At 47.3% G+C, this 16761-nt stretch overlaps 5 protein-coding genes across 5 annotated transcripts; all 5 read left to right on the forward strand.

The window, feature by feature from the left end:
* Nucleotides 1–496: 496 nt before the first annotated feature.
* LOC128716348 (myrosinase 1-like) lies at nt 497–6095 on the forward strand. The gene is made up of 6 exons (XM_053811268.1): nt 497–549; nt 4035–4254; nt 4333–4905; nt 4983–5294; nt 5527–5765; nt 5843–6095. Exons 1-6 carry the CDS (start codon nt 497–499, stop codon nt 6093–6095), a joined length of 1650 nt encoding a protein of 549 aa, XP_053667243.1.
* Nucleotides 6096–6130: 35 nt separating this feature from the next.
* On the forward strand, nt 6131–8546 carry LOC128712812 (myrosinase 1-like). Its single transcript, XM_053807683.1, has 6 exons — nt 6131–6154; nt 6664–6788; nt 6872–7079; nt 7150–7627; nt 7690–7778; nt 7845–8546. Exons 1-6 carry the CDS (start codon nt 6131–6133, stop codon nt 8544–8546), a joined length of 1626 nt encoding a protein of 541 aa, XP_053663658.1.
* Nucleotides 8547–9119: 573 nt separating this feature from the next.
* Nucleotides 9120–10919, forward strand: LOC128714262 (myrosinase 1-like). The gene is made up of 5 exons (XM_053809137.1): nt 9120–9139; nt 9210–9417; nt 9484–10056; nt 10116–10663; nt 10751–10919. Exons 1-5 carry the CDS (start codon nt 9120–9122, stop codon nt 10917–10919), a joined length of 1518 nt encoding a protein of 505 aa, XP_053665112.1.
* Nucleotides 10920–12040: 1121 nt separating this feature from the next.
* On the forward strand, nt 12041–13893 carry LOC128715841 (myrosinase 1-like). Its single transcript, XM_053810759.1, has 4 exons — nt 12041–12081; nt 12172–12370; nt 12433–12999; nt 13066–13893. Exons 1-4 carry the CDS (start codon nt 12041–12043, stop codon nt 13891–13893), a joined length of 1635 nt encoding a protein of 544 aa, XP_053666734.1.
* A 606-nt stretch (nt 13894–14499) lies between these two features.
* LOC128714307 (myrosinase 1-like) lies at nt 14500–16453 on the forward strand. The gene is made up of 5 exons (XM_053809183.1): nt 14500–14566; nt 14624–15417; nt 15489–15803; nt 15870–16108; nt 16204–16453. Exons 1-5 carry the CDS (start codon nt 14500–14502, stop codon nt 16451–16453), a joined length of 1665 nt encoding a protein of 554 aa, XP_053665158.1.
* The last annotated feature ends 308 nt before the right edge of the window (nt 16454–16761 follow it).

The following is a 16761-nucleotide window of genomic DNA, read 5'->3' on the forward strand; positions in this document are numbered from 1 at the left end:
GTGGTACAAAACATTGTGCGGTTCGGTCGCGAAACCGGCACATTCTGGTTTTCCCAGCGCGACAAAACCAGACCCAACAACATATAAATACGAGCCACCGGAGGCTGCGGTCGGTTAGTCTCTTTGCGCACCCGAACCGGGCACGTACGTAACGCACAACATCGAGACCGGGCGCGTCTCTGTCACGTCTGGCGGTGCTCCTTGCGGTGTTGTAGTTGTGTTTTTCATTCGGTTTTTTTATTAATTTCGGTAGCGGGTGTGATCGGTGATCCATTGAAGATATTTTCCCTCTCGCGGAACGTGAACCAGTGCATCTGGACGGTTAGCGCGCGCGAGTTACAGCGTGTAGAAAAAGAGACTTGCAAAGGTGTTTGCATACAGCCTCACCACAGGTGCTTTTTCGTGTGGCCCAGAGCGCGTACAGTGAGTCGTGTCGAAACGGATTGGGGTCACAGCAAAGCGCAAGAAGCGAGAAGCAAACGAGAAGCACACAACAATGGTACGCTGCAGTAGTAGCCGTGGTGTGTTCCCAGGTGTTTTAGTAGCAGTGTAAGTGTATGATGATTGCATTGATGGGGCTTTGAGGGTTTCCAGTGCTAACGCCGGTGCGTACGTGCGCGTCGGAAATGGAGTCAAGCTCAGCAGCATCATGCGTGTATGCACGGTGGCGTACGAACTTGCACGCACGTGCTAGTTTGGGGGGATGGACGGTGTGATCAACGGTGGAGACGGGATGTTTGAATGCCGTGCGTTGACCATGATCTCGCGTGATCTTGTCTTGTCGGTGCACGTTGTTTTGGATGAGCTGGTGTCGTGCTATAGCGCACTTTGGGCCATTGATTTTTTGGGGCAGGGAAAACAGACAGCAATACATACAGAAATTGGATAAACCGTAGTCACAATATTAACTGTTTTTAAAAGTTCTAAATAGACATTAAAATATCTGCTGCAATAATGCTTATTGAAACACACTGCAATTGAATTTCAAACCGGTGTGCAGTCGCGGGTTTTATTGTGGTTTTATTAGCAGTTGGAATCATTGAAGCGTAAATCCAACCGCCCAACGTCCGCAAACTTCGTAATGGCGATTTAATTCCCAATAAAAAACCCCAAAACAGCACACCTTTGATCCGGGCGACCAAACATTCTGCTTGGATATGATGGTTCCGTTTGAGAGTGTGTTTGCCTTTCACCGATAGTTAAAAGCAAAGCGAAAACAGAATGACTCCCATTATCGCTGTATAATATTGCATTGCGAGGGATGTAAGCACGGGGTTCCTTCGGTGGGTTCCTTGCAGATATTGAGGATTTCTTCGTCGAGTGCGATACACACACTGAGGGATTCCCCGTTCGTGACAAAAGCATGGAATCTTGTCTGTTGGTCTTTAATTAACCTCCTTCAAGCGATCAGCGCTTATTACTATATTGCCCTAACGGACATTTTAACAACCGCGCAAGCGAAGAGGAGTAAACAAATCAATTACGTCCATTGCGAGCGGTCGGTGGATTAAACAAAAAAACGAATTCCCTGCTTTCGGCCTTACGATACACATCAACCGGCGATGGAAATTGTAGATACAGGTGACTTCTCACAGTGTAAAGCCTTCCGTCAAATGGGGTTGATCCGTAGAATGAATGTGTCTCCCCGCAGCCTCAGCCGCGTTGGATGGCACTCCAGCTTCACATCAGATGTCAGGTTCAGGGTCCGCGTAACATAGGCGCAAAACAACCCATTAGGAGCCTTTGTCACCTTGCCCAAGGTTTAGCATACGGATGGTGGAATTCGACGAGCTTCCCGGGTCTACCCCCCGGTCCACCCATACCTACCAACCATTCCCAACCACACAATGTTGTGCAAACATGTAAGCAGACCAATTGGTACAGCAATCGGTTGCATGTTTTTGCTTTATTCAATTACTTCCAACCTCCCGCCCGTTCCATTAATCATCTATCAAAGGTGGGTTAAGGGTGCGGCCGGCGGTGGCCCGGGGCTGCCAGCAAGGTGAGAAGTAATTCAATTGCGAAAACCCGATACCGGGCCGATCCGATAATCAATAATTACCGATCGGTGTAATTGGTATCGATTGGATTTTTCGACAAGCGCACGGACGGATTTTGTGCGAAACGACTTTGATGAACCATCGCTGATGATGGGAGGCCCAAGTAAATATTATGAAGGATTATTTAGGTGCAGATTACGACAGATGCAACAAATTAAAAAAAAAGGGTGAGATTTTTTTTATCTCCAACTCGTAAAAGCTTGAAAAAGTATTCAATTAATCACCGCATTGACTGTGACTTGCTCTCGAGCACATGCATCGATTTACCTCATCAAAAGCAACGACCGTTCGAGAAGGATTATGATTAAGGTGCATATTTAAACAACCGGCCGCAGGCTTCGCGATCTTCAAGTGACTACCGAGTGGTTGTTTTTGTTGCTCGAAAAGACATAAAAATATGCCAATAATCTTAACCAAACCGAACAGGTTTCGACTCACCTTGCGCTGATGGTGTTGCATCTCGGACGCAAAAGCAGGTTATGATATGTCGTCCGCAAGGTAAAAATCATGTAGATCATAAATGTTCTATTAACGACGCATTTGTCTGAATTTGTCCCGGACACGCACCAACGCTGACTACATTAAATGTAGTTCGCTGATGCTTTGGACAAGTTTTCAACTAAAAAGACCCTTAAGTTAATGACTTTTGGTGTTTTTTTTCCATACTCGCATGAAAAGCAAACCGCATCATTGAGACATAACAATGTGAGAATTAAATTAAGCACCTTAAGCTATCGACATCTCAACGATAACACCTCAAACTATCGACATCTCAACGTCTGTGTTCGCGAATTAACACCCGTACGGGTGACCTACTTAAGAAAAGATTGAGGTTAACCCAAAAAAAAAACCTATCATACACGTTCAATACCTACCGGATACTACTGATCCTCCTGTTGCATCATCCACAACGATCAAAAACACGCGTACGATCGTGATCGTGATTAGATGACTTTAAGTTACATAAACATGAAAGATGTTAATCTCAGCTCATGTCTAATTAGGAATGCTCTAGACAGATGATCGTGATGCTTTCTGGAAGTTATGGAGTGACTTTAATGGGAAGCATCTTCAGAAGGAATGTCGTCTGTTGTAATTATCTATAATTTCGATCTATTAGAGAAGTGACTTTAAGAACATTGCTTTTAAGAATTTCTTGAACATTGTGTTTTTCTTGATATAAATATAAAATATTTACTTAATGATCAGTACCATGATGTCGTTGTAAGTATCGCACACAAACCTTTTTTATAACAGCGATCTTCATCCATCGAGGTACTACCAACAAGGAACCATTAACCATCGATCGATCATGGTGAAGTTGACAGCAACCTTCTGTGCGATAATTTAATTTAGAACGCGTCACTCATCGCTTGTCCAACGCACTTGCCATTACTGTCCGCTCCAGTGGCAACCTGTTGTGACTGTAGTACTTTTATCAATTATTCCCCAGCGGGATAAAGATTTAATGAAACAGCTACCGACGGTGCACCTGTTACCACCCAGCAAGTGGTCTGTACAAGCCGCTTGGTCAAACGGATCACCTGGGGAGTTTGGGTTGATTTGGTTTTTAAATTTATCTTTAACCCGCTCACGCAATACGGGTGTCTAAACGTACGACTCCACAACAGTGGGCCCAATATACGCACTGATCTGGTACCAGGAGATAAACGAGGATACTGCTTACCGCTCAGGAAGGTTTTTACATGAGCAATTTTATTGGCCCTCATGCACCCCGGCCAATTTTCTAGTATACCGGATCGATAATTGATCAGTTGACAGCGTTTAGTACGTGCAGGTGGCAATTAACGCGCTTGTCAAACGTACAGATAGACGTTTTGTTTGTTTTGTGCTGCGTTTAGAAGGGCTGATATCTGATGCCAGACACTACAATCTCATTAACCTGTCCTGTCGTTGGTGGTTTTTGCATGCATGCACTTTAACATAAGCTTCCGCTTGGTATTCCACACACAGACTCGCCCTGATTGCGTTGACGCCGGCAGTAGAGGGCAGGTTTGCAAGGCGCTTTCCGTCCGATTTTCGCTTCGGAGTTGGCAGCTCCGCGTACCAGATCGAGGGCGGCTGGAATGCAAGCGGCAAGGGTGAATCGATCTGGGACCGGATGACGCACCGACATCCGGAAAAGATTGCGGACGAAAGCAATGGAGACGTCAGCTCGGATAGCTACCACAATGTAAGTATGGGGTGTGTGTTCTCGTGTGATGTAATTCGATCGTAAATTTAATTCTGAATTCTCACGATGCAATCACAGTGGAGGAGAGACGTCCAGATGGTACGGGAGCTTGGGGTGGACGTGTATCGGTTTTCACTCTCCTGGCCACGCATCTTGCCAAACGGGTTCCTGAACAGTGTCAGCAAGGCGGGCATCGCTTATTACAACAATCTGATCGACGAGCTCATAAAGTACAACATTACACCCATGGTGACGCTCTACCACTGGGATCTTCCGCATCGTTTCCAACAGCTGGGCGGTTGGAACAATCCCGAAATCATCGGATTCTTCCAGGAGTACGCGAAGGTAGCGTTTGAGCAGTTTGGTGACCGAGTAAAGATTTGGACTACCATCAACGAGCCGTGGCATGTGTGTGAGCATGGCTATGGTGTGGACTTTATGGCGCCGGCCCTTGACTATCCGGGCATTGCGTCGTACCTGTGTGGGCACAATCTGCTGAAGGCACATGCGGAAACGGTTCACATGTATCGAAGAATCTTTCAACCGAAGCAGCAGGGTAAGATTGGTATCACGCTCGACACATCCTGGCCCGAACCGGCCACCAACAGTGAGGATGATCGTATGGCTTCGGAAATTGCAGCCCAATTCTATGTAAGTGGTCACCCTAACCTACCCCTATGCACTATGTGGAACAGAATGTCTTAAATACTCCATTCTCTCGACTGCAGGTTGGCTGGTTCGGACATCCGATTTTTTCCGAAACGGGCAACTATCCGCAGATTATGATCGATCGCGTCGGTGCGATGAGTCGCCAGCAGGGCTACACTAAGTCACGACTGCCAACCTTCACCAAGGAGGAGATCGAACGCATCAAGGGTACGGCAGACTTCTTCGGCATTAACTCGTACACGAGTGTGCTGGTTCGGAAAAACGATCGCAACAATTCGGCCAACTTCCCGGTGCCGTCCTTCAACCACGATATGGGCGTGGTAGAGTCCGCAGATCCTGACTGGCCAAAGAGTGGTTCCGTCTGGTTGCATGTAAGTAACTGCAGGTAGATCCAAAATGTAGTTCTGATTGCTTGCGATGGTGGGCATTAGTGCGAGTGAAGGTCCACGGCTTGTAAGATTAATGACTGCAATTAGTTTGCAACTCGCCCCCGTATAATGAACCGGACGGAGTGACATTGTTTGTTGGAGGGCTTGGGTAATGCGGCACATACCGATCGTATCTAACTCGACATCATTTTTGTTGTTGTGTTTCATCCGGTAGGTTGTACCGTCCGGTATGAATAAGCTTCTGAACTGGATTCGGCGCGAGTACAAGAATCCGACGGTGTACATTACGGAGAATGGTGTGAGCGATCTTGGCGGGACGAACGATGTGAAGCGGATCGACTACTTCAACTCGTACCTGGAGGCCGTGCTGGATGCGTTGGAAGATGGCTGCAACATTCAGATGTACATTGCCTGGAGTCTGATGGATAGCTTCGAATGGAAGGCTGGCTACACGTAAGTATCCTCCACCGCTTTTCAACTTTGTGGTCTCGCTTAGCTAACATGTGGTTTTCTCCTTCACGTACTTACAGTGAAAAGTTTGGCCTGTACCATGTCGACTTTACCAGCCCGAACCGGACACGCACACCGAAAGCCTCCGCCAAGGTGTACGCCAACATCGTCCGAACGCATCAGATCGATTGGAGCTTCCGGCCTACGCCGGAGGTGTTCATTCTACCACCGTCCCCGTACCAGTCGAGCAGCAATCGGTTGAGCATTACGGTGCCGGTGGTGTGCTTGCTGGTGGCCTCCATGGGTGCGCTAGTCAAAGTTCTGTGCTGCTAGAACACAGACGCCCGTTAAACGATCTCCCGCCCCGGATGGATGTGGAAGCGATGCTACTTGTAAGAGATTTATTTATGAACTCCCCGTACGTGAAACGTACGACTCTGTGTGCCTTGTGAGATAATTAGATAGGGTGTAAACGCTAGACTATTGATAACGAAAATGCTACCAATAAAGACGTGAAAGTATTACACACCTGTGTGTGCCGGGCCATTCTTATCGCAAGATTACCTTCTCAGGTCACTGCTTCAGTGCATCGGCGGAATTGTGCCAATGTGCAGAACCGGCAGGGGGGTCGGGACTGCTGACACGCCGTGCTTTAATTATTCAGAAACAGAGTTGACAAATTAGAGATGCGATACGAGGCACTCACCCCATCGTGATTTTGCAACGTGCACTCAACCCCCACACTGCGAGCTGCCATCCAGCGTCAGGTGGGTTTTATTGATGGGTGTTCTTGATAACGATTACTTAATAGCGACTCGAAAGGCATCGGTTGGCGGTGGTGATGGTGTTGTCGGAAGACACGGAGGATGTTCCACTAAACAACCGGACAGCCTTCAAATAGCGCTATCGTTTGCTTATAAAAATCGAGAGAGTTCCAGTGGCAGATCGCAATCGTAGTTTGAAGACGTACGGCGCTGAACCGTCATCAACGATGAAACGAATCGGTGTAGTGATTATGCTACTCACGTGTGTAACCAATCAGTGTTCGCTCGGTAGTTAAGAATGGTGCTTACCGTTGTGAATTATATTTTGTTATGGTTTACTTACAGCAACTTGCTGTTGGTGGTGGCTGTGATGGGAGAGCGGCAATTTCCCGCACACTTCCAGTTCGGTGTTGCCACCTCTTCGTATCAAATCGAGGGCGGCTGGAATGAAGACGGCAAGGGAGAATCGATCTGGGATCGGTTAACGCACGAAAAACCGCACAAAATTGCTGATCAATCGAATGGTGATATTGCGTGTGACAGTTACCATCAGGTTGGGGTGATGGGCGCTTACCATCTTTAGTTCTGATTGGTGATAGTTGTCAACGTGCTTTCGTTTCCAGTGGCAACGCGATGTGGAGATGGTACGCGAGCTTGGGGTGGATTTCTATCGTTTCTCGATCGCTTGGGCCCGTATTATGCCTACTGGGATAAGCAACGAGGTGAATCGCAAGGGTATTGAGTACTACAACAAACTCATCGATGAGCTGCTGAAGTACAATATTACACCCATGGTTACTTTGTTCCACTGGGATTTACCCCAACGGCTGCAGGATATGGGTGGCTGGACGAATCGCGAAATTGTCGAATATTTCCGTGAGTATGCTCGGGTCGCTTTCAGGGAGTTTGGCGATCGGGTAAAAATTTGGGCAACGTTCAACGAACCAAAGCAACCGTGCAAGGAATCGTACGAGCAGGATGCGATGGCACCGGGGCTGGAGTTCCCCGGCGTGTACAGCTATTTGTGTTCCCATCACGTGCTGTTGGCTCACGCAGAGGCAGTGGATGTTTATCGAACGCACTTCCAGGACACTCAAAAGGGTGAGTTACGGGGAACGATAACAATGCTCGAAGGTTTTCACCGTGTAATCTTCGCTTGTAAGGTATGATCGGCATGGTTGTGGATTCATCCTGGCATGAACCTAACTCGGTGGATGATCGCGAGGCATCTGAACGAGCGATGCAGTTTACTGTAAGTAAGCGATCTTCAAGATATCGTGGGAAGTTGTGCATGTGCTTATGAAAGGTATTTTATCAGATCGGCATCTACATGCACCCGATTTATCATGGTAACTATCCACCGGTTATGATCGAACGTATCGGGAATCTCAGTGCACAGCAAGGTTTCCATAAATCTCGCCTGCCCAAATTCACTGAGGAGGAAATCCGAAAGATCAAGGGATCGGCCGACTATTTTGGGTTTAATGCTTACACAACACGCCTGGTATCGGACAACGGTGATTCCAATCCGAACCAATACGCTGAACCATCGTTCGATCACGATCGTGATGTGGCGGAATACATCGATCCGAGCTGGCCGTCATCGGCTTCATCCTGGCTGAAGGTATATCCTAATGGGCTTTACAGTGTGCTGAAGTGGATTCGCGATGAGTACAATAACCCTCCCGTTTGGATCACCGAAAACGGTGTCAGTGATCGTGATGGAACACGCGATCTGCAGCGTGTGGAGTACTTTAACACGTACCTGGACGCGGTACTGGATGCGATCGATGAGGGATGTGATGTGCGTGGTTATACCGCCTGGTCATTGATGGACAACTTCGAGTGGCGTGCCGGGTATTCGCAACGGTTTGGGCTTTATTATGTAGATTTCAACGATCCTGCAAGGCCGCGGTACGCGAAAACGTCGGCGAAGGTGTATGCAAACATTGCGAAGACACGCATGATCGATCCGGACTATCTGCCAGATCCGGACGTTTTGATTCCGGACGGTGAATAAGGACGTTTTGGATATGTGTGATTGAAATGTAAATGCTAAATTAAAATAAATGGCAAAACAATATTCTGTATCAGGTACATATCTTTTTGTTAATTTGTTATTGTTGCACCATTGGTGATGCAATCGAACATTCTCGTCAAAATGCTCATCCTGTCCATCAAACAATTGCCGACATATTATTATCGTTTGTTAATCAGGGACCAAATGGAAGATGCTTTTTGTTATCGTAGTCGCGGAGCGGGGATTGTGCGAGCCAGCTTTTTTGCTTTCGATATGGTCCAGCGTGCGACACACGTCAAGATAGCGCAGCCGCTACTGCAGGATGTTCCATTGATGATTGCTTTATTTATTAAACCGGTACGATGATAGGGAGCATATGATAAAGACTACTGGTAGAAGCCAGTATGCCAGATAGTACAGTATCTTTTGTCTGGGAGGGGACAGTATCATCTATTATTGGGTTTGTTGGATTAGGTTGATGATAGGTGATATCGATGTTCGGAGGGGAGCTGATATGGGCTTTATAGCGTGGTAGCTACCTGTATCTTTTGACAGTCTGGTTCTGAGTACAGCATGAAACACATCTGTACGGTGTAAGTCTCAAGTGAGTGTTGACCCGCTTCTTATCAACTTTACTAACACTGGTTTGTGTCTCTTGCACAGTGCACTACTACTAACGACCGCCGTCTACGGACAGCGTCGGTTTTCGGATGACTTCAAATTTGGTGTTGGAACTTCGGCGTACCAGATCGAAGGTGGATGGAACGAGGATGGTAAGGGTGAATCAATCTGGGATCGTTTGACACACGAACGTCCGGAAAAGATTCTCGATCAAAGCAATGGAGACATCGCTACTGATAGCTATCATTTGGTAAGGTTTAGGCAACTACTATTTTGCGATAGCTGTTTCCAAAAACTGAGAGTTTTTCTTCCACAGTGGAAGCGTGATGTGGAGATGGTAAAGCAACTCGGTGTGGATATTTACCGGTTTTCGATCGCATGGACGCGCATCATGCCGACCGGTATTAGGAACGAGATCAACGAACACGGTATCGCCTACTACAACAATCTGATCGACGAACTGCTGAGCAATGGCATTACACCGATGGTCACGCTGTACCATTGGGATTTGCCACAGCGTTTGCAGGAGATGGGCGGTTGGACAAACGAACTGATCGTGGATCATTTTGTCGAGTATGCTCGGGTGCTGTTCGAGCGGTATGGAGATCGTGTTAAAATATGGACCACCTTCAACGAACCGTCCCAGACGTGTGAGAATTCGTACTCCAACGATGCGATGTCGCCTGGATATAATTTCCCCGGAATTCCAGCGTACCATTGTGCGCACAACCTGCTGAAGTCACACGCCGAGGCGGTGCATCTGTACTGGGACGAGTTTAAACCGACGCAGCAGGGTTCGATTGGCATAACACTGGACTCGAGTTGGGCAGAACCGGCGACGGATGCGGAGGAAGACGTTAGGGCTGCCGAGCGTTCGTTACGGTTCGGTGTAAGTAGGCTGTGACTTTCCAAGATTGTTTTACGGATGTTTTTCGAATTCCAAACCAGCTCGGATGGTACGCTAATCCGATTTTTTCAGAATCCGGAGACTATCCGCAAGAGATGCGCGAAACCATTGCCAATGTGAGCGCTGCCCAGGGATTCCCCTCTTCAAGACTTCCCACTTTCACAGCGGAAGAGGTCGCACGCATCCGCGGTACGTCCGAGTATTTCGGACTAAACACGTACGGTAGCTCAATGGTGAAGGTAAACGATGGTCCGTACAATCCGGCCGATAAACCATCTCACGGACACGACACCAACGTGATCGGTTTTAAAGATCCTAGCTGGCCTGTAGCAGCTTCGCCCTGGCTGAACATCGTACCGTTCGGTATGCGTAAGCTGCTCAACTGGATCACAAAGGAGTACAACAGTCCACCGATCTGGATCACCGAAAACGGTGTCAGTGACTTTGGTGGCACTAAGGACGACATAAGAATCGACTATCTGAACAACTATCTCGACGCCGTACTGGATGCGATCGAGGATGGTTGCGATGTGCGGGGATACATTGCTTGGTCCTTGATGGATAACTTCGAATGGCGCGCTGGATATGTGTAAGTATGCCAACACCATTAGGGGCACCTAGGGGCAGAAAGTGGACACTAAGAATGGTTTCGTATCTTAACTTTCTGTTTACGCAGCGAAAAGTTTGGCTTCTACTACGTAGACTTTGAAAGTCCCGAGCGCACAAGATATCCGAAGGCATCGTCCAAGGTGCTGATGAACATTGTCAAGACGCGCCAGATCGATAACGACTATCGTCCAGAGCCGGACATTTTCATTCCACCACCAACGCAAGGAAAGCTGTAAGGAAGAATGAAATGAAGGTTGGGAATGATTTGGTTTTAAAGTTTAGGTGAATTATGTGAAGAATAAAGTTGTTTAAAACTATAATTAATTCATACTTTAACAAATCGTTCTTTTAAAATTCTATAAACTCATTTTCTCGTGTCATGCTGGTGAGGCCTGAAAACGACATCTGCATCAGTTGTAACGCCACAATATCAGCACAATATAACAGGTCAGATCGTACTTCATTATCTTTTTCCATATGGCAACAGTACCCCTGTGTTCTTAGTGACCAACCGTGCAGCGTTTCGGCTCTTCCTAGAGACTTCCGAAACGTTGGAGTTGGTGGAGTGTTCGTAGTATGCGCGTTTCTGCAGTACAATCCAATAAAGATGAATTAGTAACTCTCAGGCTCAGTCCTTTGTGTACGCTACAGATACTGTCGCTGATGTTCATTCGATAGTAGAATTTTGTGGACTTCTGTTTGAAATCAAAGTATAGGTTACGGAATACGTTCTATTGGATCATATTTCTTTATCCTAGTTTTTATACTTCTCGAAGTTATCGCACAAATTTGCAGATATGTTGTTCTAGCGGTCTAGTTTGTTCTGTTAAATTATTGTTAATTTGTTAAAATAAATTGTTATTAAAGTATTCTCCCTCTCTTTCTGTGCTGCTAGAGTAAGGGAGGAGAGCTTCGTGGGAGATATTAGCTATTAATTGTTCGAGAGTGGAGGGAAGTCGAACTTCTTCCACATTTCTTCTGCAGTTGAATTACAATTCGAATTGAAATCTGAAATAAACACCGCACTGCAAAAATCTTCGTAAGCTCCGACCGACCAACAATGCCTGATCGTATGCTAAATGATACGCATTTACTGCTCATTATTATCGCCCATGGATCCGACATTCGATAATACGTGCAATTGAAAGACACATCATAAAAAAAACCTGTAATAGACGAATCTCTCAATAGTATCTTAAATTGGACGTGGTATGATAGTACAATCTCTCCCGTGCGACGTATTCTATTGTGGAACCAGTTTATCAAGGGGATATGAGAAGGAACTTGAGCGCCTGACGAGCAGTGAAGCGTTGGAGCTTGAAACTGAAGGTGTTGCCGCGGTTTTATTTCGGTAAAGATGATGAGAGTGACGTTAAGTGGTGCGTTGCTTTTTCTTAGGTATGTTCAATTGGTACAGGAGAAGAGTTTTGTTGAACATTAAATTGCTATCCGTTAAACCACTTCGTTTCGTCAATCGTGCTTCATCAGCATTGCATCCTTTGGACACGCACAACGCAAATTCCCCGAGGGATTCAAATTTGGAGTGGGAACATCGGCGTACCAGATCGAAGGTGGATGGAACGAGGATGGTAAGGGTGAATCGATATGGGACCATTTAGTGCATAACTACCCGGGGAAGATCAAAGATCGGACCAATGGAGATGTGGCGTGTGACAGTTACCACAATGTAGGTTACAGTGTCGCCTTAACTTTGGAAAGGATCTTAACGACGCTTTCTTCTCATACCAGTGGCGCCGTGATGTGGAAATGATCCGTGAGCTCGGTGTAGACATCTATCGCTTTTCGCTTGCCTGGAGCCGTATTCTCCCAACCGGCATTAGCAATGAAGTGAATCAGAAAGGTATCGATTACTACAACAATCTTATCGACGAGCTGTTAAAGCACAACATCACACCGATGGTGACGCTGTTTCACTGGGACACACCGCAGCGTTTGCAGGAGATGGGAGGATTTACGAACCGGCTTATCGTGGGACACTTCCGCGAGTATGCACGGGTAGCGTTCGAGAGTTTTGGGGATCGTGTGAAGATCTGGACAACGTTCAACGAGCCACCCCAGACCTGTCGGTTGCCGTACGAGTACGATGCTATGGCACCGGGGTTAGACTTCCCCGGTATTTACACGTACCTTTGCACCCATCACTTGCTGTTGTCGCACGCAGAAGCGGTGGATCTGTACCGCAAACAGTTTCAACCAACGCAGGGTGGACAGATCGGTATAACGGTCGATGGTTCGTGGGCCGAACCGATTTCGGAAGCGGAACGAGAAGCGTCCGATATCACAATGCAGTACTTGGTGAGTATGAGTCGTCTGGAATTAGAGTTGTGATTGTGTCATAATCGGTGATTGATTGCTCTTTAGTTCGGCATCTACATGCATCCGATCTATATCGGTAACTATCCACAAGTGATCATCGATCGTGTTGGGAATTTAAGCATACAGCAAGGCTTCAAGAAATCTCGCCTGCCCACCTTCACTGCGGAGGAACTCACCAAGCTGAAGGGTTCGTCTGACTTCTTCGGTTACAACGGATACACCACGAATCTGGTGTACATGAACGATGCGGCCAATACGGCAAACTTCCGCGTACCGTCGTTCGATCACGATCGTAATACGGTCGACTTCCAGGACGACCGGTGGCCATCGACCGGATCCTCGTGGCTGAAGGTGTACCCGAAAGGTATGTACAATGTGCTGAGCTGGATCCGCCGCGAGTACAACAATCCACCTGTTTGGGTGACTGAGAATGGTGTTAGCGACCTGGGTGGTACTCGGGATGTGGCACGCGTGCAATACTTCAAGGACTACCTAAATGCGATCCTGGATGCGATCGACGATGGGTGTGATGTGCGCGGATACGTTGCCTGGAGCCTGATGGATAACTTCGAGTGGCGGGAGGGATTGCGCGAACGGTTCGGCTTGTACTACGTGAATTACAGCGATCCGAGTTTGACGCGTTACGCCAAATCATCCGCCAAAGCGTTCGCTAACATTGTGCGCAATGGATGGATCGATCCGGATGACATGCCGGAACCGGAACTGTACATACCGGGACCAGATGAGCCGCTGACTACTACAACAGTGCGCGTTCCAACTACCACTAAGGATGATGATGGTGGAGCGACCGGGTTGTTGGTGTCGAAGCTAATAATTATCGTAGCATTTATGCTGTTTGTACTGAACATGTAAAAAGAAAAGAAGGTTTTTAGTTTGCAAAACAACCCCTTCGATTTTTATATGCTCCACGAAACAGCTAGAAAGAAGTGACTTACATTGAGAACACTCTAGTGGCCTAAATAGTTGTTATCAGCACAAAGAGACGATCATCATGAAGCAATTAGGCACAGTCTTTTTGACCTATAAACCGAATTCTTAATAAATACACCACCATGTACACACCTCCATTCATCCAAAAATTTGGTCCCGCTCACAAATACTTTACATGCAGAGTAGTCTTATCTGCTGCGAAGAATGCTGACTGATGCGTTTCAAGAGTAGTTCGAAACTTTAAACAAAACAACAAATATTAATACCACATACTAACACACGTAACTTTCGCCCTGTGGTCAGTTCTTACCAGTTGCTGTCCGAGTGCTCAGCATGCAATCTCTTCGCTCGGCAAAAGATTTAGCAGACGAGCATTTCATTGCCACTGATAGTGCGGAGCTGCCATTGGGTGATAAGATTATGCCGCAAGCGTTAGCATGCGTTACCGGTGAAGTATAGCGCGGTTCCGATCGCTGGAGTCAGTCTGTCTTGACGATTAGACGTGTCCGGTTGCAGCAGCTCGTTGTAATGAGCAGTGCTTTATTGTCTTTGTATCGAGTGTGGTGGGGTTTAGCAGGCGGTAAGCAGGTTGGAGGTGTTTTTGATAGCGGACAGCGGTTGTGTACATTAGCTACCTGTTGGTTTGTTACAGTGCTTCTCGCCACAACAGCACTTGCGAAGGAAGATGCATTACTGAGACGGTTTCCGGACGGGTTTCAGTTTGGTGTTGGTACGTCCGCCTATCAGATCGAGGGTGGCTGGAATGAGGATGGTAAAGGTGAATCGATCTGGGACCGGCTTGCGCACGCCGTACCGTCCAAGATCGCTGATGGGTCTACTGGAGATGTGGCGTGCGACAGTTACCACCAGTGGAAGCGAGACGTTGAGATAGTGAGAGAGCTTGGCGTGCAGTACTATCGCTTTTCGATTTCGTGGCCCCGCATCATGCCGACCGGGTTGAGCAATGCGGTGAACGTGAAAGGGCTGGAGTATTACAGCAATCTGATCGACGAGCTGATACGGAACGGTATCAAGCCGATGGTGACGTTGTACCATTGGGATCTTCCCCAACGGTTACAGGAAATGGGTGGATGGCTCAACCCGGACATAGCACAGTACTTCCTCGAGTATGCGCGGATCGTCTTCAGTAGCTTCGGCGATCGGGTCCAGTTGTGGACGACCATTAACGAACCGTGGCACATCTGTGAGAATGGGTATGGACGGGAGGAGATGGCACCGGGGTACGATTTTCCCGGCGTAATGGCGTACAAGTGTGGCCATAACGTTTTACGAGCGCACGCAGAAGCGGTCCATCTTTACCGCACCTCCTTTATGGAGCGTCAGGGTGGACAGATCGGAATCTCGCTCGATGCTCGGTGGCCGGAACCGGAACATATGGTCTCGCCGGATGATTTGGAAGCTTCCGACTGGCAGCTGCAGTTCCACGTGAGTGCAATGAGTAGCTTCTTCGGAATGGTTTGGAGCTCTTATTGGTGTGATGCAATCTTTCTCCACAGCTTGGTTGGTTTGCACATCCCATCTTTAGTGCGGAAGGAGATTATCCACCAATAATGAAGCAGCGGATAGCGAATTTAAGCACAGAGCAAGGTTTTCCACAGTCCCGGCTGCCCGAATTTACGACACGTGAGCTTAACCTGCTGCGAGGATCGTCGGATTTCTTCGGACTCAACACCTACACGACGTCGCTGGTGCGCAAGAATGATCAGCAGAACTCGGCCGGCTATCCGGTACCTTCCTACCTCCATGATATGGGCGTAGTAGAATTTTCTGATCCCGATTGGCCCACAGCAGAGGAAACTTCCTGGATAAAGGTGCGTGGACGTGGAGGATTTTTGATGCTTTGCGAGACATTGACAGATATCTAATACATTCAACAGATAGTGCCGTTTGGGTTGCACAAACTTCTGAACTGGATCAAGGACAACTATAACAGTCCGGTGATCTACATAACGGAGAATGGTATCGGTTCCGGACCCGGCACGAAAGATCCGCAGCGTGTGCATTACTTCAACTACTATCTGAACGCCGTTCTGAATGCCATAGAAGATGGCTGTGACGTGCGTTTGTACGTGGCTTGGAGCCTGATGGACAATTTCGAGTGGCGGGATGGCTACACGTACGTTTATGACTCCTTGCTGCACATTTCCTTTCAGCAAAATTGTCAATCGAATTGCTTTTCATTACTAACTCCTTGCATTCCATTTCGTCTAGACAAAAGTTTGGCCTGTACTACGTGGATTTCGACGACCCGAAGCGTACACGGTACGGCAAGTCGTCGGCCAAAGTGTTAGAACGCATCGTGAAAACACACACCATAGATTTTGCTTACATGCCGGAACCCGATGTATTCTTAACAGGCTTTAAAGCAGGCGGATTCTCGCTGCTGCCGGATCTGTTCGTGTTTGGTTTGACAACCCTGTTGGCGATGTTTACGCGACGTGTTTATGCGACGATTCTCTAGCGATGTTTTCTTTTGGTTATGGAGTTGGTTTTGGTGGTTGCTTAACTTTATGTCATGTATACGAAATGGTGAGTGTATAAATAAAGGTCTAAAAGTGATTGTTTTCAAGCAAACGTGTGTAAAAAATACAATAAAATGTAGAATTACTTTAAAAGCAATGAACTCTTTGAATGTGAAGCTATCGGCACGTAATTCCACTGGCAATAGTAGAAAACTAGGACAGGTTTAATACAGACGACAACTGTGTTCGCTTGTCGTGTCAGTCAGGAGATCAATAGAGCGCCGGTACATGCAAAACAAAGGTTTAT

Source organism: Anopheles marshallii, chromosome 3, assembly GCF_943734725.1.
Source record: "Anopheles marshallii chromosome 3, idAnoMarsDA_429_01, whole genome shotgun sequence".
In the NCBI taxonomy this organism is placed as follows: domain Eukaryota; kingdom Metazoa; phylum Arthropoda; class Insecta; order Diptera; family Culicidae; genus Anopheles; species Anopheles marshallii.